The sequence below is a fragment of the Chionomys nivalis genome, chromosome 5 (assembly GCF_950005125.1).
Source record: "Chionomys nivalis chromosome 5, mChiNiv1.1, whole genome shotgun sequence".
NCBI lineage: Eukaryota > Metazoa > Chordata > Mammalia > Rodentia > Cricetidae > Chionomys > Chionomys nivalis.
Genome location: NC_080090.1, coordinates 70,086,013 through 70,109,248, shown reverse-complemented (window position 1 = coordinate 70,109,248; position 23,236 = coordinate 70,086,013). Strand labels below are relative to the sequence as shown.

At 40.0% G+C, this 23,236-nt stretch overlaps 1 protein-coding gene across 1 annotated transcript in view; it reads right to left on the bottom strand.

Moving 5' to 3' along the window:
* Hmcn1 (hemicentin 1) overlaps positions 1–23,236 on the bottom strand; it is a 456,088-nt gene that overhangs the window by 233,725 nt on the left and 199,127 nt on the right. The window contains exon 11 of the mRNA XM_057769675.1: positions 13,555–13,830. Within this exon, the coding sequence (XP_057625658.1) occupies positions 13,555–13,830 (276 nt within the window). The remainder of the gene's footprint in view (positions 1–13,554; positions 13,831–23,236) is intronic.

Genomic DNA, 23,236 nt, shown 5'->3' with positions numbered 1-23,236 from the left:
CCTAGAGCAAGCTCTTCTTAATCTATCCAGCGTTCCAAGGTAGAGTTAAAGATTCTAGAAAACTTTGGTGTAGTTCATAGTATTGTAAACACTCTCTCAAATTCCTTTATTGCAATGTAGTCATTGTTTTTGCAGGTGTGTGTGTGTCGTCTGTGTGTATCTGTGTGTGTGTCTCCAGGTGTGTGTTTTCATTGTTTTAAGGCGCTGGGGATAAAGTAAGAAAGTGAGCCTTGTGTATGCTGTCAAGTGATCTATAACTCAGTATCTAACCTGCTGGCATTACTAGCTTTCAGAGGAACAGAATATGCTGTCTTCTTCTCCAATACATTTACAGAAAGGGGTGCACTGCCAAATAGTTAACTCTCGAATAACTAAACATATAAACAGATAACCAAATAAAATATCCTCACTACTCATTCTAACAAGGGTTTTAACCCCATGCCTTTCACGTGCGTCCACACTGCTCCATGTGAGCGAGAGTACAGCTACTACAAAGTAAGTCTGAGATAGGACCTTGCGTCTCACCATGAATGCAAAGCCCTTCATGATGCTCTGGCAGCTTGGCTCTCACTGGGCAGATGCTCTTAACACATCATTGAAGCAAAGAACATTTTACTCTGTGGTGTTAACTCTAACACAGTCCTTATTCATAATAATCAAATACCTACCCCCCCTCCCAAAAAGATAAAGTTTTTCCTGTCACAAATTACAATACCTAATCTGATTTTCAATCAGACAGCGAAGACATTAGTCAATACTGGGGAATACTTGAATTAGATAAGTTTTAGTACACGTGACATATATACCTTTTATACTTATAAGTGCTTTCCTGATTAAACATTCCACTTCTCGTGTAGTCTTCGCATGCATGTGCATGGAGCACATTACCACCCTGGAAACTCCAGACTCCCTCCCCCTCCATACTTGGCTTTAGGCATTTCTCCCACTAGACTCTCCCTGAGGTGTATGTATAAGAGGAAAAACCACTCCCCCACTCACACTCAATCATCATAACACTCTGACATCATGTATGAGAGACATCACCATACATACACATATATAAGGAGGAAATTCAGCCCCAATTTAGGTTAAAGGCCCAGGCCTGAACACTGTCCATTTTAGATAACAAATTTGTCATCATATGTGGTGATATTTGTTTGGGCTTTAACAAATAAAGCTTGCCTGAAGATCAGAGTGTGAATCAGCCACACTAGTCAACCATAGAGGACAGGCAGTGGTGGCACACACCTTTAATCCCAGGACTTGGGAGACGGGCAGCTGGATCTCTGTGAGTTCAAGGCCACCTTGGGCTACAGGAGATTGAATCAGTCTGAAAGAGGTGAAAATGGGAAGTGATGTGGCTGCACAAGAGAGGAATATAAAGAGGGAGGAGATAGGAGCTCAGGATTCAGTTTGAGGTGTTGTAGAGAAGGCGTTCAGTCTGAGGATTTGTAGAGACAGGATCTTGCCCCTCTGGTTCTGAGAATTTCATAGAGGTAAGAACTAGTGGCTGGCTGCTCTGCTTCTCTGATCTTTCAGCTTTCACCCCAACTATCTGACTCCAGGTTTTTATTATTAAGACCAATTAGTTTGATGTTTTATCTATATATACTACCAATTAGATTCATGCTAAATTATTATCTACTTCAGAGAAACCAGATAGAAATTTAAGGTTAACATTAGACCCTTCTCAAGTTGTGTTAATTTGCTAGAGAAGCTGACAGAACTCAGGGAAATGACTTACATGCTGACAAGTGGGTGCACAGGAATCCAGAGGCCATGCTCAGGATCTTTTCAAACCTCTTCATCTCATTGCGCAAAGATCCTTTATTAATAAAATACCAAACGCAGAGCATTTCTTCTTTATCAGCATTTATCAGAATCACTTAATAAGTGATTGTAAATTTACTGAAGAGTATTTATTAGTATTACTTAATCACTAATTTTGAAAGTGCCTTACTGGCTTTTGGGCTGTTTGAGGGAGGCCACTAGTTAGTTCCTGGCTGCTTAGCCTTGAAATAATTACACAGAAACTGTATTAATTAAAACACTACTTGGCCATTAGCTCTAGCTTCTTATTTACTAACTCTTACATCTTAATTTAACACATCTCCATTAATCTGTGCATCACCATGAGGTCGTGGCCTACCAGCAAAGTTTCAGCACATCTGTCTCCAGTGGCGGTTCCATGGCTTCTCTTTAAATCCTCCTCCTTTCTCCCAGCATTCTGTTTAGTTTTCCCAGCCTAGCTCTGTTTCCCTATTGTTCTGCTATAGGTCCAAAACAGTTCCTTTATTAACCAATGATATTCACAGAATACAGAGGGGAATCCCACATCAGTGGGCAAAATATTGAGTCCCCAGTGGCCATGAAAACCTTCTGACACATATTTGGTTGGTCAGGAGGCTTTGATGGTTGATTCACATCTGAAATGCGTGAATTCTCTGGGAATGAGTCCTCGGCCTGCACACCCAAGGCTAACCTGGAGCAGCATCAAAACTGAACATATTGATGTCCAAAGAGCTGGAGGCTTGATTGGGGGATACCCAGTGCCTGAAGTGCTGTGAGTGGGAACCCGTACTGACAAATAATCTAGGAGGACTAGGTGGCACGGCTTTCCAAGCACTTTCCCAGTGTGAATTAGCCATTCTATCATTCAGTGAGTGGACATGCTTGCTGACCCCTCTTCTGCTCTGTCTCTTCACAGCAGGCGGGATTGTACTGAGAAGGAAGAGCCTTTCTCCCAGCTAGCACGTTCTTCCAGCACTTACCCTCTCCAACATCTGGGTATCCTTCCTGCTAGCTCTCTCTCTGGGCTTTTGTCATTTTCACATGGACCCTCTTTGCTGACAATTCAAATGTGCATTGTTTACAGCTTCTCTAAAACACTTTTTATACACTTGAACATCTACTAAACCATCCAAATCCTCTTTGCTTTACATTCTAAATAAACCTACTTCTTCAGCTTTTCCTTGTAAGTTCTATTTAAAGACACTTTAATATTTCTGCCTTTCAAGTTTTAGAGAGAGAGATAATTTCTTCCATCTAGAATTAGAGTCCCCTAACATCTTCGCGGAGCGTAGACGCCTCAGATAAAAGGCCCTAGAATATGAAGCATATGCTAGCTTTGCCATTTGAATGCATGGAGCTGGAATGTGTTGAAACAGAAACTTGATATATGGAGACAGTAGACTACATTTAGCAGATAGATTGAATGTTAAACTTTTATTACAAGAAAGCCAATTTAGTTATCTACTGAAATGCTGCATTTGCTCTGTTTAGTAGACCTCACTTTCAGCTCAAAAAGGATTTAAGGCAGCTTAGCTTGTAATTCAGTACTGCAAAATTTTCTATCTTTAAAATTTCAACTATGAATTTTTGTTTATTTAATTGCTTCATGGTACTCTTATGAACAATTCTTCATTATAGATATTTTAAAATACATAGAATATGATGTTTTGTAGATACAAGATAAACTCTCCAGTTCTTTCTCCATACAACCAATCTTATCTGAACACTAAGTGCAGCAATAAACTCAGCTCAAGAACCTTCAGGTAAATGACTTTTTGAAATGAATCCCCTAATATTTTTTAAAAAGGTTTCACAGGAAAAAAAAAAAAGCTGGGCAGTGGTGGCGCATGCCTTTAATCCCAGAACTCGGGAGGCAGAGGCAGGCAAATCTCTGTCAGATCCAGGCCGGTCTGCTCTACAAGAGCTAGTTCCAGGACAGGCTCCAAAGCAACACAGAGAGACCCTGTCTTGAAAAACAAACAAACAAAAAGGTTTCACAGAAGAAAAGTCTGCAGACTTATGAACACATTTCTAGGTGGTCACTGTGGTGACTTCAATGACAATGGCTCCCATGGGAGCATATATTTGAGTACTTGGTCCCCAGTTCATGGAACTGGTTGGTAAAGATTAGAAGATGTGGCCTTAGTGGAGGAAGTGTGTCATGGGGACGTCTTTGAGGTTTCAAAAGCATGCCCCACCCCCAGTGCATACAGACATACTCTCTTACCTCTCTCTGACTCTCTCTCTCTCTGACTCTCTCTCTCTCTCTCTCTCTCTCTCTCTCTCTCTCTCTCTCTCTCTGCCTCCCACCTCTGCTCAAAATGTGAGCTGCCAATGTGACAGCATGCACAGACATGAACAGATTTAATCAAACAAAATCCCAGCACTGAGAGTAGAGCATGGACACAAGATTCCACGTCCAGCCAAGAAACTCTCTTCAATTGAGACCTCTGGGAAAGGGAACCAGGTTTTCTCCAATGGAGTATCGCTGGATATATCGACAGCACTCCAGGGCAGATCTCAGGCCTTAAAAATAGCTGATCAGAACAAAATGGAATCAGTGTTTATTTGTGTGACTTTAGATTTGGTGTGTGAGTGTGTGTGTGTGTGTTTTATTTTTGTTTTTCCTTGTTTCAAGTGGGTGGTTAAGAAGAAAAAAGAACACAAGTTTGGGTGGATAGAGAGGAGGGTAGGATCTGGGAGGAGTTGGGAAGAGGAAAGGATATGATCAAAATATATTAATAAGATTTTTTTTTTTTAAAAAAAGATGAGTACTTTCAGTTTGTTCCTCGATCATGAATTTGACCCTCTGAAACGATAAGCCTAATTAAAGGCTTTATTTTCTAAGTTGCCTTGGTCATGGTCTTTTATCACAGCTATAGAAAGCTAAGACAACTACTAATTCTGAGGAACTAAAATTCATATCAGCCAGATTTACCAAAATCATGCTTTTATAATTGTAGACTTTTATTAACTGAAATAAGTTCTCCCAAAATTCAAAGAGGGATTATCTTATAACATTCCCTCAGAGTAATAGCTATGCTTTAATGAAGACGAAAGTCAAGGAATATGAATGCCTGTTACTCCAACACATGAAGACAGCAGTGTAACTGGGCATGGTGGTATACCGTAAGCCAAGTGCTCTAGAGACTGAGGTGGGAAGTTTTATAATTGTCAAAAACGAACAAACAAATAAGAGAAAGATGCAGCACAATCATAACTAATGCAGGGCGCTCATGAGCACCCGGATGTAAAGTGATAGAACATTTACTAAATAATTATTTGAGAGGTATGACTCAAAAGTTCACAAATTACAGAGCAGAAGAGAAAACTCAGCTATAATATTTTAAGTATGACAAATTCAAATGACAAGAGAAACAAAATCAAAGCATAGGAAAACATGAAAGTCGTTCAGCAGCAGCAGCAGCATACTCTGCAGCTGACTTTATCAAGTGATAGTTCCAACGCTAATATAATCATGTAAGTTTGAAATTGATTTCTTTGCTTTCTCGAGCATGAACGGACAGTGTCTCCACTATCTCCGCTTGGAAAGAACTTCTGCAGCTCAGGATGCACTGGCAAAAACATCTGTCCTAGCTTTAATTCTAGGCAAACTATTACTGCCTACAAGTAAAGTTCAGGAAGACTTCCCTTCAACAACAAACTGCTTAAAACTAAGCATTTTACTAAGAAAAACGCACTGGTCCTCATTTATGTTTTCTACTCCCATTGACACAAATAAAGACAGAGTGAATAGCTCCTCCATGGCCTCTGCATCGGTTCCTGCCTCCAGGTTCCTTCCATGTCTGAGTTCTTGTCCTAACTCCCTTCAGTGATGAACCAGATGTGAAAGTGTAAACCAAACAAACTCTTTTCTCCCCATACTCCCTTTGGTCATGTGTTTTATCACACCAATAGTAACCCCAACTAAGACACATTACAGGTTTCTCTGAAGGATCAGTAACGAACCTAAGTGTTGCTGAGTAAACACTCAGTAGTGATAAGTGTTTAAGTAGTAGTAAGTAGAAAGTAGTCTGTTACACCTCAACATGCCCAATTTTGACTTATGCTTTTTTAAAAAGAGATTTGGGACATTCAACTCTCATTTTCAGTAAATTATTATATTACTTTGGTTTTTTGAGACAGGGTTGCTTTGTAGCTTTGGGGCCTGTCCTGGAACTAACTCTTGGAGACCAGGCTGGCCTTGAACTCAGAGATCCGCCTGCCTCTGCCTCCAGAGTGATAGAATTAAAGGTGTGTTGCTACCACTGCCCAGCTCAGTAAATTTTTGTCCTTATTGTTGTTTTTGTTTTTGTTTTTTGAGGCAGGGTTTCTCTGTAGTTTTGGAGCCTGTCCTGGAACTAGCTCTTGTAGACCAGGCTGGCCTCAAACTCACAGAGATCCTCCTGCCTCTGCCTCCTGAGTGCTGGGATTAAAGGAGTGCACCACCACCACCCGGCTCCACCTCAGTAAATTATTTTAAGGAGACAATAGGATTGTTTTTTTTTTCCCTCAACTCTTGAACATTTCAGAGTGCTCTTTTATAAGACAGACAAATTAACCCAGATCATAAATTCTTGAATTAAATCTTTCCTTCCCAAAGCACACGTATCTTTCCCATTATTGGGCCAGTTGCAATTCTTAGTTTCTGACAGCAGAAAACATCATGGACTAACTTTAAAGAATTTCATTACAAGTACATGTTTTGTTTTTAAAGATCAGAAGGAGATTTCACAACAAGTAGAAAGCAAGAAAGGCAAAGAAATTCAGCCAGCCAACATTCAGATTGATGATGAAGGGTCACTGGGACATTGGTTTCTGATATCACTGAATTCTCTATCCCATGACATGGCCAAGAGTAAAAGTAAGAATCAATGTCCCCACTGGGACATATGAATCCGATTACGTGGCCTGCTAGGGGACCTGGAATGTAGTGTCTAATCTCGTTTGTTTTCTACTTCCCATCAAGATAAAAAGCAACCCCTCCTAAATTGAGGGCAAGTATTCTGACCCTTAGAGACACTGCATGAAAGATACTTACTGCAATTATCTTCTAGCCTGTAATGTATTTGATAGGTCTGGTGTCAGTATGTTTTTTGAGCCATCTGGTTACAATGTATTGACATAGTTTGCCTGTGTGTGTAGGTTTTGATTCTCACCAGCAACAGATTTTAGTCAAGATGTATCTCAATGAAGCTCTCACTACATGAACAGCCCCAAACCATCCTGTCCCCGAACTCTTATAATAATTTCTTTGGTTTTAGTTGATGGTGTCTCTTCAATAGATATGAATCTTAGTTGGGACTTCCATTTTAAAGTCTTGCTATTAAAATATTAAGTATTTATCTCAGTGTTCTAATTTTTTTCAGTTTTATTCACTATATCCCTAATTTTATTTTTATGTAGTATTAGTGCTTCTAGGTCAGATTTTCCGTTATATTGTTGCATCCTTTCATCTTCTTTTCTTATTTGTTTTTTGAAACAGGGTCTCTCTCTCTGTATATAGCCTCGGCTGTCTCAAAACTTACTGTGTAAATCAGAATGGACTCAAACTCACAGAGATCCACTTACCTCTGCTTCCTGAGTATATGGGTATATGTCATGACAATTAGTCAAGTCATCTTCTGCTTTTAATTGAAACATGATATTTATTTATCTCTTTTAGGTACATTATGGTAATTTAATGCTTATATACCATATATAATATAACCAAATCAGCATAAGAAGAAGCATTTCAGTCTCTTCAAACATTAATCATTTTATATAATTGGAGTTTCATACTCTTATAATCATTTTGAAATCTACCATAAATTATCTTAATGGACAGATATTATACTTAAGAAAAGCTAGAAGAAATCCTACCAGGCTTACTGTGCTTTGGTAGCCTTTATTAAACTTCACTTCATGCCTCCGTGCTTACACACATGCTCCTCTTCCCAGTTTCTAATGAGCACTGCTGAATTCAGTTAATCCATGAGACTGGCGTGGCTCCATATATGAGTGGGAGTATTCCTTGTGTCTGCCTCACTTCAGTTAACATAGTATTTCCAGGTCTATCAGGTTGCTATAAATAATCTGCTTCCCTCTTTTGATGATTGAATAATGGTCCATTGTGTGTCTATATGACACAAGCTCCTTATCCATTCATCACCTGAAGGACATGTGGGTTGAGTCCATACTTCAGATATTGTGAATAATTGTGCAGTAAACACGGAAGTATCTTTATGGAATAATGACTTTATTTCCATGGAATTTATATTCACTAATAGAATTACTGGGTCTTACAGCATTCTACTTTCAATTTTTGGAAGATTCCCAATATTGTTTTTCATAATGGCCATACTAGTTTACATCCCTACCAATGGTCCACAAGAGAGCTCTTTTCCCCTCATCTGTTGGGGGATATTCGATCACACTGTGAACCTCGAGCTTGAATTTGCTTTGATTAAATAAAATTAACCGTGGGTCAGGAAGCTGAGTTAGCAACTAGTTGACAGACTATAACCATAGAGCTTCAGAGGACATCTGAAAGAGATTGACACAGGAAGTAGTAGGGAGGGATTTAGAGCGGCACAGGTTTTTTCCTGGTTTGCTGGAGCAGAAACACAGATCTTTCAGAGATACCAGCAAGGAGAGGGGTGTTAGCTAGTTGCAGTTCAGCCTCTTTGAGCTTGCAGGTTTTCACCCCAACCTTTGAATCTCGAGTCTTATTTATAAATAGAATGATAGAGTTTTAGTTAAAGCTACCTCTAGTGGCAGCAATAGGACCTGGAACTGTGGAGACAGAATTCCAGCCAAGCTGTGGCCTGAGGGGCAAGGTCGCTGCTAGAGAAGGAGGCTGGTAATAGCTGAGCACAACTGCTGACTGAAATAGCGTCAGATTAAAGCACAGCCATTGTGCTGAAATTAAAACAGCACTTATCCTCACAAAATTTGTGAATTTTTATCTATTTGATGATAGCTGTTCTAACTGCAATGAGACGATGTGTCACTGTAGTTTTGATTTGCATCTCCTGATGATTAATGAAGCTGAGTATTTCTTTATACCCTTGGAGATCGTTTGAGTTCCTTCTTCTGAGAAATACCTATTTACTTGTGAACATCTTTCATTGACTGTTTTGGAAGTGTAGTAGTTGTTTCTGGTTTTGGTTTGATAGGGTGTTTTGCTTGCTATTCAGTTTTGGTATCAATATTTTTGAGTTTCTATATATATTCTAGACAGCAGCCCCTTGTCATATGAGTTGTTTAAGAATAATTCTGTAGCCAGAACTTGGGAGAGAGAGAGACAGGCAGATCTCTGCGAATTTAAGGCCAGCCTGGTCTACAAGAGCTAGTTCCAGGACAGGCTCCAAAGCTAAAGAGAAACTCTGCCTTGAAAAAACAAAACAAACAAACAAAAGAATATTCTGTAGGCTATCTCTGAGCTTCCTTTATTTTACAAGTTTCTTAGGTTATGTCATCACATTTGTCCATTTTCACCTTTGTTATCTGTGTCTTTGTGTCCTGTCTACAAATTGCCTATGCCAATGTCTTGAAATAGTTCTCTTTTTGCAATAATTCATACATAGCTTTAAATTTTAGATCTAAAGATGATTTTGAGTTGGTTTGTGTCCACGTTGAAATGAAGGAAACTATTTTCATTTTGCACCTGCACAATGTTGCCAGAACCAATTACTGAAGAGACTTTCTTTCAACTGGGTGTTCCGGTTGTTAAAAACCTGCTGGCAGATTGAAAATGGTTACACTTCTTGGCTCTTACTCCATTAGTATTTGCATCTATTTTTATGCCAGAGCTCACTATTTTAGTAACTAAAGCTCTATAGTATGTTTTGCATTCAAATACTGTATTAATTCCAGCCTTTGTTTGGATTTTTGTTTTTCAGATGAAAATCGTTGGCTATTCTGGACCTTTTGTGGTTACATGTGAAATTAAGATTTCATATTCTATTTATATGAAGGAAGTAACTGGTACTTTGATGAGAATTCCATTGAATAACATTGTCATATGCATAGTACTAATTTCAGTAATTCATGAACATGGGGTATCTTTCCTTTTTTTTTTGGTGTGTTCCATAATTTCTTTTATCAATGTTTTGTCATTTTCATTGCAAAGACCTTTCAATTTTTGATTAAATATATTTCTAAATATTTTTGTAGTTCTTGTAAATGATGTTATTTTCTTAATTTTGTTCTCCACAAGTGTTTTGATTTTATTTTACAATCCTACTACTAGGGATTTCAAATACAGAACTAATATTAAATTCCATAAGCCTGTTAACATTTACTTTATCTGAAACCATCAATGTGTTGGGACAACTCTGGAGCTCTCGTAACCCAAGTGCTGAGTGAATGGATTCAGATTATCTTCTGGGTCATCAGTGCAGAAATCCACTGAACCTTTTACAAAAGCAGCTTCTCCCTAGAAGCATTTCCAGATTCGCTAACAATAGATACGCCCTCCAATTGTAGAAGATACCTCAAGAACCACAGAGAAAACAATAGTCAGAAATAGAGTGCCTTTCATAAACTCACTGAAGTTTTCTGTCTTTAATAATACTCTAAGTCTTAAAAAGACAGCTCTCTGACATAAGCTTTCTAGAAAGCTGTTCAGAGGCTTTACTTCAGGTACATTATAACACTGTTTCTAATACCACAACCAAATAACCAAACCATATTCTGATGCAGTCAGTCTCCTACATCTAGGATTTAAAGCTAAATATTCTATGCAGGCAGCAATCACCTCTTTCAACTTAATGGCAAAAAATTATCAAGAGTAATTTGCTCATTACTTAAAGACTTTCAGTAAGTCTGTAGACACTCAGGTACCAATAATCCTACTCAGAGAGAAATTCTGGAGCAGTTTGGGGTCTTCATATGATGACTCTCCACAACAACAACAAAAGAAATTACTAAATTGAATTATTAACACACTCATTATCAGTGAACTGAACACTTAGTCTATGCAGACTTTTCTTTCAATGACTGCCCTTATGAGTACATGTATGTGTGTGCAAGAAAAATAAGATTAAAAACACATCTGAATAAACTACAACAAAGTTCATCAATATTACAGTTATAATAAGCTGTATTTAAAAAATATTAGTAGAGGTCTGGGAAATACCTCAGTCAATACAGTGTGTGTTTCACAAGTCTGGGGAGCTGAGCTTGGTCTCTAGAGTCCTTGTTAAAAAGTCAGACCTGGTGAATTGGGCTATAATGCCAGTGGATGGAGAGAAGAGGGTACCTGGGGCTCAATGAGCATCCAACCTACCACACATAGTGAGTTCCAGGCCAATGAGCGACCCTGATTCAAATAAATAATAACAAATAAGTGGTAAGAGGTACATAGGGAATGAAATCAAAGGTTGCCTGACTTACATATGCATGCATAAATGCATGCACACATACCCTCGCACACATGTGTGACTCATACATGCGTATTCACACCGAGATATAGACTAGTAGACTTCTTTGTAAGACAGCCAACTTAGAAGATGCTTCCATGTAACCCAGTGATGAAATGTCAAGAAAAGAAAGAATTCTGCCTCCCAAAGAGAAAGAAATACCCAGCTTTGAAATCCACAAAAACAACAAGACAACCAGGAAGTCCAGGGAAACAGAAGAGCAAAGCATCAAGAAGTCAGGTTGAAAACCGGTCTAGCCACGTGGTGCCTGTGTGGCCCATAAGGAGAGCAGAACCTCCCTCAGCAGTGCCGCATCTAAGATGAAGATGCATTTGTAAAGGCTTTCCCAGGAAAGCTCACACAGCAAATTCCTACGCATAATGCAAATCTACAACTCACAAGCCTCAAAAATCAGTGGTAGGGCTTGTGGAAATGGTGGTTTCTCCAGGGAGATGGATCAATTGAGACTAGAGAGCTTAAGGGGCAACCTCTGTTTTAAGCCAAGCTATTCTTGGGGCCTGGAAACAGGGAACAGTCATAAATCAAGTTGCTTTAATTCAATGGCTATAAACCCAAGGTGAGAAACAGTCCTAGGAACCAGTTACAGAGAGTGTGAAGGCTGGCCACTGACAAGATTAAAATGCAGGCAGCATGAAATTAGGCACACGCAGGGAAGTGTATACAGGGGACGTTCGTCTCATCTTAGTGCAGACCTGAATAACTAAGGCTAACCAGGGTATGAGAGCTCCAGGACGGAGGGCAACAGACAGACTGATCTCTGAAGCTACTGCGCACCTTCACTCCCAGCGAGTCAGAAACCTCTGAGGCTCCAGGAGACTGCTTGTTGCCCCCAGCCCTCATTTCTCCAGCAGGGTGACTGATGCTGAATAAATTTTCAGAGCACAAAGACTGGTCCCCATGTACCGACTCAGTGGTGGGGTTGCTTTTTCTACTCATTAATGCTCTTATAAGACTCACTCCATATATATTGGTGACCTCAAGAGATAGAAACCGGAGAAGCTTAGACAGTGGGAAAGCATATGATCCCAGAAAGAGCAAAGCTGAGAGTGGCTAGCAGGGACCCCTGGTAAGCAAAGAAGACATGGTACTAAAGGAAAGACAGTTCTGATACTGGATGCTTGTTCAATACAGGCTCAGCACCATATTAAATCACAGGAAACAAGTATTCAGAAGTTCAACGGAGCAGACCTCTCTCTACACCTGTCTGCAGTCGCCAGTTTTCAAAGATCCCCCCAAAACAATACTTCACCCCCACCTTTTCATGTTTTTTTTTCTCCTTTTGAATTTCTACTTATTTTATTTTTATTATATTTTGGTATTGCAACTAAAACATATTGTTAAGGAAGATCTCAGAACATGGAAAGATACACCATTCTTCTGGATCAGCAGAATCAATACTCTAAAAATGATTATATTTCTGGAAGTAATCTATATATAGATTCAATGTAATTTCAGTCAAATTTCAATAACATTCTTTGCAACACTAGAAAAAGCAATCTTAAAATAAATACAGAAACACAAAAGACCACACATAGCATGATGCTACTCAGAGCAACACTGGAAGCATCAAAATAATTTACTTCAAATGACACTTTAGAGCCAGATTAACAAAACACCACCATCCTTGCAGACAATGGAGTAGAATGAGAAGCCAGAAAAGAACCCTCATAGCTATAGTCATTATGGAATCACTGACAAGGGTGTGAAAATCATACACTGTGAAAAAGGCAGCCAACAAATATGCTTGGGAAACTGGATGTCCATTTGTAAAAGAATTAAACTATTTCCTACACTTCACGAAAAAATCAGTTCAAAATAGATTAATGACCACAATGTAAAAAAATAAAGATTTAAAAATTCTAGGAGAAAATATTTCAAAATATAATCATAAACATGAACTTTTTGGAAAAGACCCCAACAGTGCAGAAAAGAGTACCAAGAATCAACAAGTAAATGGGATTGTATGAAATTGGAAAGCCACTATACAGCAGACCACACCACCCTTAGAACACCTGATCTTGTCTGACATCCACACCATAGACTAGAGAACTTGAAAACATCAAAATACGTAGGGACAAATTTATATGGCCTCTTAAAATGGGCATCTGCCACTAGCAGGTCCAGTTATTATTTCAGTAATGCTACCTATTTTTTTTTAGAGATATTTTAGTTTCTAGTTTAGTCACTTTTAAACATCTGAACATCCCAAGCATTCTTTCATCCAAAGACAACTGTTTGGGTAGAAACTATAACTCTTACATGGCACCTTATAAAGAGAGAGAATGAAGAAGGAAGATGGAAAGACACCACCGAGTAGAAGTTGCTAGAAGCACAGTACCTTGCACTATGAGGAAAACTGAAGCTGCTGCTGATCCACCTTCATTGGAAGCCATACAATGGTACTCTCCAGCATCACCAATTTTCACACTCCTCAGCTCCAGTGAGAGGTTGGCCAAGGTTCTAATTCTTGCTGAGTCTGCTAGTCGGACATCTCTGCCACTCCTCTGCCATGTTAGATTGTAGTTCACAGCACTGACGACAAGACATGCCAAAACTGCTCTTTCTCCAGGAGTGACTGTAACATTATTAGGCACTTGGATGATTGGAGGGGGCTCTGTGTGAAATCAGAAGACTCAAATCAGTACACCCAAAATCAACTTAGCTCACTTATACATGGGGCTTAAAAACTGTGTATTGAAAAATATGTCAGGCATTTTCAGTATATAACAGAGACCCCCAAATTATCATCTAGTAACAAGATACTTTAGAAGGCAATGGTACTTGCACATACCAATTTAAATCTCTAAGTTATAAATGTGAGAGTTGAATCAGCATAACTAAAGAACATGGCTGAAAGTACTTAGGATTACAGAATGAAGCAGGTTTTTTCATTTGTTTTGATAAAAAGTAGCATTTATTTGTTGTTTAAATTTAAAAACAGATACTGAGTGATTTAAAGAACATAGCACCCAACAGGTGATAGACATGGCAAGATACACCATCACCTTTCAAATGGGTTGCACTCTTACTAAGAAGAGAAAGTACGACAGCAGAGTAAGATGAACGCTCTTCTAGAAAAGACGAGGAGCGATTTCATCTTAGAAAACTGTAGGGACAGACTTTAAGAGCATCAGGAAGGCTGACGTAGGACTGTGTCTTTAAGAATTGACAGGGAAACTACACCTATGATACCTCAACAATATGGCTGCCTAAACAAAACCTGGACAATGGCAATATCGATAGATATGTTATTGTGGAAGGGACAAATCACCGGGTCCCATCCCTGGAAAAAGAATTGCAAGCAACCAATGACTGAGAGATGAAACAGTAGCCTCCCCCCATGATGAGTCTCCTAATTGGTTATCCAATATAAAGTGGTCAACCCTGAAATCATATCCAGCTTCCAAACACAGCTCACGACTTTCCTCTGCCCTCACTTGCTTATAGATGCTTTTCCCTACTGAGCTCTAATAAGACTCTCGCAGTGTGCTATACCTCACTTTATTTCCTCTTCAATAAAAGTTAGAACAAGTGGGCAGGCAGGCCCGGGTGGCGGAGGCACCGGCAGGCAGGCCTAGGCGGCGGAAGCACCGGCGCACAGACAGTTCCAGGCGGCGGAGTCACCAGCAGGCACGCCTAGGCGGCGGAAGCACCGGCGCGCAGGCAGACCCGGGCGGCGGAGGCACCAGCACGCAGGCAAGTCCGGGCGGCAGAGGCACCGGCGTGCAGGTAGGCCCCGGTGGCGGAGGCACCGGCAGGCAGGCCTAGGCGGCGGAAGCAGCGGCGCGCAGGCAGGCCCGGGTGGCAGAGGCACCGGCAGGCAGGCCCAGCAGGCAGGACTAGGCGGCGGAAGCTCCGGCGCGCAGGCAGGCCCGGGCGGCGGAGGCATCGGCAGGCAGGCCTAGGCGGCGGAAGCACCGGCGCGCAGGCAGGCCCGGGTGGCGGAGGCACCGGCAGGCAGGCCCGGCAGGCAGGCCTAGGCGGCGGAAGCACCGGCGTGCAGGCAGGCCCTGGTGGCGGAGGCACCAGCAGGCAGGCCTAGGTGGCGGAAGCACCGGCGCACAGACAGTTCCAGGCGGCGGAGGCACCGGCAGGCAGGCCCGGGCGGCGGAGGCACTGGATGCAGGATAGTGCGGGCAAGAAACAGTGAAGCCTGCACTGAGAGCAGATTGCCCCGCTACAATTAAATCAAACCCAATAGATAGCATCGGTAAGAGGAGATGGGCAGACGCCAAGGCAAGAATTCACCCAACAATCTGAAAAACAACATGAAAACACCAGAACCCAATGATCTTACAACACAAGGACTTGAACACCCTAACACAGGAGAAGAGGAAAAAACTGACTTTTTGAAAGCAATAGAGTCCCTTAAACAACATGTAAAAAACGCCCTCATAGAAATGGATGAGAAGTATAACAAAAAGTTTGAAGAAATGAGTAAATACGTAAATGATACCCTGGGAAGCCAAGAAAAAACGATCAAACAGGTAATGGAAACAGTCCAAGAATTGAAAACTGAAATGGAAACAAGGAAGAAAACACAAACTGAGGACCAGCTGAATATGGCAAATATAGGTCAACGAGCAGAGACTACAGAAACAAGCATAATCAATAGAATACAAGAGATAGAAGAAAGAATCTCAGATTCTGAAGACAACATAGAGAAAATAAACGGACTGATCAAAGAAAACACCAAAACCAACAAATTCTCATCACAAAACATTCAGGAAATATGGGACACAATAAAAAGACCAAACCTAAGAATAATAGGGATAGAAGAAGGAGAAGAGGCACAGCTCAAAGGTCCAGAAAACATTTTTAACAAAATTATGGAAGAAAACTTCCCCAACATAAAGAAAGATATTCCTTTGAATATTCAAGAAGCATACAGAACACCAAACAGATTGGATCAAAAAAAAACGTCCCCTCGCCATATAATAATCAAAACACAAAATATACAGATTAAAGAAAGAATATTAAGAGCTGCAAAGGAAAAAGGCCAAGTAACTTATAAAGGTAAACCGATCAGACTTACACCTGACTTCTCTATGGAAACCATGAAAGCCAGAAGGTCCTGGATAGAGGTACTAGAGAAATTAAGAGACCATGGATGCAAACCCAAACTACTATACCCAGCCAAGCTATCGTTCACTATCAATGGAGAAAACAAGACATTCCAGGATAAGAACAAATTTAAACAATACGTTGCCACAAATCCAGCCCTACAGAAAGTAATAGAAGGAAAATCACAACCCAAGGAATCCAACATTGCCAACACTGCCTACAATAACCCAGGCATCTAGCGACCCTTCAACAGCACAACTCAAAGAAGGGAGACACACAAACTCTTATACCAAAAGCAGTAAGAATAACCGGAGTTAACAACCACTGGTCATTAATATCACTTAATATTAATGGTCTCAATTCACCAATAAAAAGGCACAGGCTAAGAGATTGGATACGAAAACAGGATCCAACAGTCTGCTGTTTGCAAGAAACTCATCTCAACCACAAAGACAGGCATCTACTCAGAGTAAAGGGTTGGGAAAAGGTTTTTCAAGCAAATGGTCCTAAGAAAAAAGCAGGTGTGGCCATACAAATTTCTAACAAAACTGACTTCAAACTAAAATCAATCAGAAGAGATCGAGAGGGACATTTTATACTCATAACAGGAACGATTCAGCAGGATGAAGTCTCAATCCTGAATATCTATGCCCCTAATATAAAAGCACCCACTTATGTAAAAGAAATATTGCTAAAACTCAAGGCAGACATCAAATCACACACACTAGTAGTAGGAGACTTCAACACACCTCTCTCACCAATGGACAGGTCAATCAGACAGAAAACTAATAGAGAATTAAGAGAATTGTTGGAGGTAATGAATCAAATGGACTTAACAGACATCTATAGAACACTCCACCCAAATAGGAAAGAATACACCTTCTTCTCTGCAGCTCATGGAACCTTCTCGAAAATTGACCATATACTTGGTAACAAAGGAAACCTCCACAGATACAAAAAAATATCAGTGTCCACCTGTGTCTTATCAGATCACCACGGATTAAAGTTAGAAGCCACCAACAATGCTACCCCCAGAAAGCTGACAAACTCATGGAAACTGAACAGTCAACTACTCAACCACACCTGGGTCAAGGAAGAAATTAAGAAAGAAATTAAAGTCTTCCTTGAATTTAATGAAAACAAAGAGACAACATACTCAAACCTATGGGACACGATGAAAGCAGTGCTAAGAGGAAAGTTCATAGCACTAAGTGCCCACTTAAAGAAAACGGAGAAAGCATACATTGGGGACTTAACAGCACACCTGAAAGCTCTAGAAAAAAAAGAAGCAGACGCGCCCAGGAGGAGTAGAAGACTGGAAATAATCAAACTGAGGGCAGAAATCAACAAAATAGAAACACAGAAAACAGTCCAAAGAATCAATGAAACAAAAAGTTGGTTCTTGGAGAAAATCAACAAGATTGACAAACCCCTATCCAAACTAATTAAACGACAGAGAGAGAACACGCAAATAAATAAGATCAGAAATGAAAAGGGGGACATAACCACAGACACAGAGGAAATTCAGAGAATCATTAGATCTTACTACACAAGCCTGTATGCCACAAAACTGGAAAATGCAAAAGAAATGGACACTTTTTTAGATAAGTACCATATACCAAACCTAAACCAAGACCAGGTGAACGATCTAAATAGACCTGTTAGTCGCGAAGAATTGGAAACAGTTATCAAAAATCTCCCTTCCAAAAAAAGCCCAGGGCCAGATGGTTTCAATGCAGAATTCTACCAGAACTTCCAAGAAGAGCTAATACCTATACTTCTTAATGTATTTCACAATATAGAAACAGAAGAGTCATTGCCAAATTCCTTTTATGAAGCTACAGTTACCCTGATACCAAAACCACACAAAGACCCAACCAAGAAAGAGAATTACAGGCCTATCTCACTCATGAACATCGACGCAAAAATTCTCAATAAAATACTGGCAAACCGAATCCAAGAACACATTAGAAAAGTTATCCATTGTGATCAAGTAGGCTTCATTCCAGAGATGCAGGGCTGGTTCAACATACGCAAATCTATCAATGTAATCAACCATATAAATAAACTGAAAGAAAAAAACCATATGATCATTTCATTAGATGCTGAAAAAGCATTCGACAAAATTCAACACTCCTTTATGATAAAGGTCTTGGAGAGATTAGGGATACAAGGGGCATACCTAAATATAATAAAAGCTATTTACAGCAAGCCGACAGCTAACATTAAATTAAATGGAGAAAAACTCAAAGCCATCCCACTAAAATCAGGAACACGACAAGGATGTCCACTCTCTCCATACCTCTTCAATATAGTGCTTGAAGTTCTAGCAATAGCAATAAGACAACATAAGGGGATCAAGGGGATCCATATTGGAAAGGAAGAAGTTAAGCTTTCATTATTTGCAGATGATATGATAGTATACATAAGCGACCCCAAAAACTCTACCAAAGAACTCCTACAGCTGATAAACACCTTTGGTAATGTGGCAGGATACAAAATCAACTCCAAAAAATCAGTTGCCTTCCTATACACTAAGGATAAGGAAGCAGAGAGGGAAATCAGAGAAGCATCATCTTTCACGATAGCCACAAATAGCATAAAATACCTTGGGGTAACTCTGACCAAGGAAGTGAAAGATCTATTTGGCAAGAACTTTAAGTCTTTGAAGAAAGAAATTGAAGAGGACACCAGAAGATGGAAGGACCTCCCTTGCTCTTGGATTGGGAGGATCAACATAGTAAAAATGGCAATTCTACCAAAAGCAATCTATAGATTCAACGCAATCCCCATCAAAATCCCATCAAAATTCTTCACAGATCTGGAGAAGACAATAATCAACTTTATATGGAAAAACAAAAAACCCAGGATAGCCAAAACAATCTTATACAATAAAGGATCGTCTGGAGGCATTACCTTCCCTGACTTCATACTCTATTACAGAGCTACAGTACTGAAAACGGCTTGGTACTGGCATAAAAACAGAGAAGTCGACCAATGGAATCGAATAGAAGACCCTGACTTTAGCCCACAAACCTATGAACACCTGATTTTCGATAAAGGAGCTAAAAGTATACAATGGAAAAAAGAGAGCATCTTCAACAAATTGTGCTGGCAAAACTGGAAGTCAATATGTAGAAGAATGAAAATAGATCCATATCTATCACCATGCACAAAACTCAAGTCCAAATGGATTAAAGACCTCAATATCAGTCCAAACACACTGAACCTGATAGAAGAGAAAGTGGGAAGTACTCTACAACTCCTGGGCACAGGAGAACACTTCCTACGTACAACCCCAGCAGCACAGACATTAAGGGCATCATTGAATAAATGGGACCTCCTGAGACTGAGAAGCTTCTGTAAAGCAAAGGACACTGTCACTAAGACAGAAAGGCAACCCACTGACTGGGAGAAGATCTTCACCAACCCCGCAACTGACAAAGGTCTGATATCCAAAATATACAAAGAACTCAAGAAATTAGACCGTAAAAGGTTAATCAATCCAATTATAAAATGGGGCACTGAGCTGAACAGAGACTTTTGAACAGAAGAAGTTCAAATGGCCAAAAGACACTTAAGATCGTGCTCAACTTCCTTAGCAATCAGGGAAATGCAAATCAAGACAACATTAAGATACCATCTTACACCGGTCAGAATGGCTAAAATCAAAAACACCAATGATAGCCTCTGCTGGAGAGGTTGTGGAGACAGGGGCACTCTCATCCATTGCTGGTGGGAATGCAAACTTGTGCAACCACTTTGGAAAGCAGTGTGGCGGTTTCTCAGGAAAGTCGGGTTCAACCTACCTCTCGACCCAGCAATACCACTATTGGGAATATACCCAAGAGATGCCCAAACATACAACAAAAGTATATGCTCAACTATGTTCATAGCAGCATTGTTTGTAATAGCCAGAACCTGGAAACAACCTAGATGCCCTTCAATGGAAGAATGGATGAAGAAAGTATGGAATATATACATATTAGAGTACTACTCAGCAGTAAAAAACAATGACTTCTTGGATTTTGCATACAAATGGACGGAAATTGAAAACACTATCCTGAGTGAGGTAAGCCAGACCCAAAAAGAGGAACATGGGATGTACTCACTCATATTTGGTTTCTAGCCATAAATAAAGGACATTGAGACTATAATTCGTGATTCTAGAGAAGCTAAATAAGAAGGTGAACCCAAAGAAAAACATATAAGCATCCCCCTGAATATTAACCTTCATCAGGCGATGAAAGAAGACAGAGACAGAGACCAACATTGGAGCACTGGACTGAAGTCTCACAATCCAAAGGAGGAACAGAAGGAGAGTGAGCACGAGCAAGGAACTCAGGACTGCGAGGGGTGCACCCACACACTGAGGCAATGGGGATGTTCTATCGGGAACTCACCAAGGCCAGCTGGCTGGGGACTGAAAAAGCATGGGACAAAACCGGTCTCGCTGAACATAATGGACAATGAGGACTACTGAGAACTGAAGAACAATGGCAATGGGTTCTTGATCCTATTGCACGTAATGGCTTTGTGGGAGCCCAGGTAGTTTGGATGCTCACCTTAATAGACCTGGATGGAGGTGGGTGGTCCTTGGACCTCCCACAGGGCAGGGAAACCTGCTTGCTCTTTGGGCTGAGGAGGAAGGAAGACTTGATTGGGGGAGGGGGAGGGAATGGGAGGTGGTGGTGGGGAAGAGGCAGAAATCTTTAATAATTAAATAAATTAATTAATATAAAAATAATAAAAAAAATTAAAAATAAAAAAACAATCCAAAAACTTCAAAAAAAAAAAGTTAGAACAAGTGAAATGACATTTTATAAATAGAATGTGTAAGCCAATGAAATTTGAAATAATGCAATATCATACTACTAGGGCACAGATATATAAATAGTGAAGATTATGTACATTAACATATTTGAACATATGTAAGTACATATTGGGACAGGAAACTAATGAGAAATTTTTTACCTGCTTGTAGAGAAGTCTAAAGCTATATATTACTAGAAATTATCTATGCCTAGAACATAAGGAACATGCATCATTAAGTAATACCAGGATGTAAGGTGGGGTATCATGACCTGAGAAGGAAGCCCAGCCACAGAGACAGGAAGCACAGCATGCATAGGCTGGGGGTATAAAGCAAGCAATGTAGATGAGATCAGGTGACCACGAATGTACCCTTCTGCATGTATCTCTTCCATGTGTCTGTCTGACCATGAATGGGTCGATTGCTCCCTCTGGATTTCTCTTACTTTGGCTATAAATGATAAGATGTTATAAGATTGTTTCCAAGTCATTCCTTGTTCTAAAAGAATATCCTATAATCTTAAATTAAGATTTACTTTCGCTGGGGACAGAGAGATGGCTCAATGTGAGGAGCACTTGCTGCTATTACAGAGGACTTGGCTGGGTTCCTGACACACACATAGTGGCCCACAACCATTTGTAAATACAATTCCAGGAAATCCAATGTCCTCTTCTGGTCTCCCCAGCCATTAACAGGCATGTGGCACATGCAGAAACATGCCAACACAACCTACACATAAATAAAACAAATAAGTGTTTCTAATTTAAAAATATTTCCTTTTGCTGGCATGCCTTGACAGGATCTCTGTTTAGAATTTCACTTAAATCCAAAATTTTAGTATGTGTGTGGATTTTTTTATTAATAAAAATTCAATACAGAAAATCAATGTAACTGTAATAGTATTAAATTTAACCTCCAAATATCATTCTGAAGGAGTGAGTTTAGCACACTTGTGTAGTTTTAGTCATTATTATATCCATTTCTAATTAATGAATGATTCATAATGCCCATTTTGTATTTAAGATACAATAAATGCCTATCATATCTTTCAAACAATCAACAACCACCACTAGAAAAGAACCTCAAATTCCTGAAAATGTAAAGACAACAAAATGCTAAAAAATAAATGAGGAACCCTGTTGGTATAAGTCTAACTTTTCTTCAGATGTCTAGTGGATATGACAACTATGGTGTCACGAGAACATCACTATCTATAATGTTCATTTCATAATTCTTCTTTATAAAAACACAAGACCAAGCTGGATAGTTAATCAGCACCTAATTCTAAGATTTGGATAAATAACGACAGTATGGTGGCTGAGCTGGGACCTTATCAGAGGCAAAGGGAAACTGAGAAGTAGGAAAGGCTAATGACCAGGAAGTTCAGCAATCGCTATCCTTGACATACATGCCCACTCTTTCAGTCCCCAACGAGTCCTTGTTTGTTACTCGTACTCTTAAAGCCATTGCCACTACTCCTGATGCTTTCTGACCTTCTCTCAATGAGTGACTAAATGGAAAGAATTCCTGGAAGTTTGCCTGGGAACAGCCCTGCTCCCTAGTTATGCCACCAACCGGCTGGCACAGAGGACTAGCAGTAGGACACGTGCCACAACCAACAGGAAGTTACTGGCACCACTGAGCCAGCCTCCTAACAGCCAGCTCACACGTTCTTAATGGCGTCTCCCAGTTACTTAGCAAGATGCTTGCATCAACTCCCTCCAGCCTCTTTCCCTCCTGCCCTCCTCTTCATTAACATTGCTGGGAAGACCATTTGAGTCCTCAAGTGTTTGCGTTCCCAGAAGCTGAGGAATGTTGACACAATTCCAGGGCTTTGCATAATTTCTGGAGATGAAGAAAATGAATCGTTTGTGATGTATGTCAACTTGCTAAGTTACTTCAGAAGACAATCTTTTTTTTTCTTCCAAAGAATAAGAGAATACAAATATTTTGCTGAAAGAACAGGCCTGCCTGATTTACGCGAGTCTCTTTCCATGTGAAGCTTAGACACAACCAAGCCTAGGATTCTAAACCAGCCTCTAATTAAAATATCTCTTCTGTCTTAAATTATATCAGGAAATACACACTGAAAGCAGAAACAGGCTCTGTTGCGGCTTCAGCAGCCATGACACTAAGCTAGGGT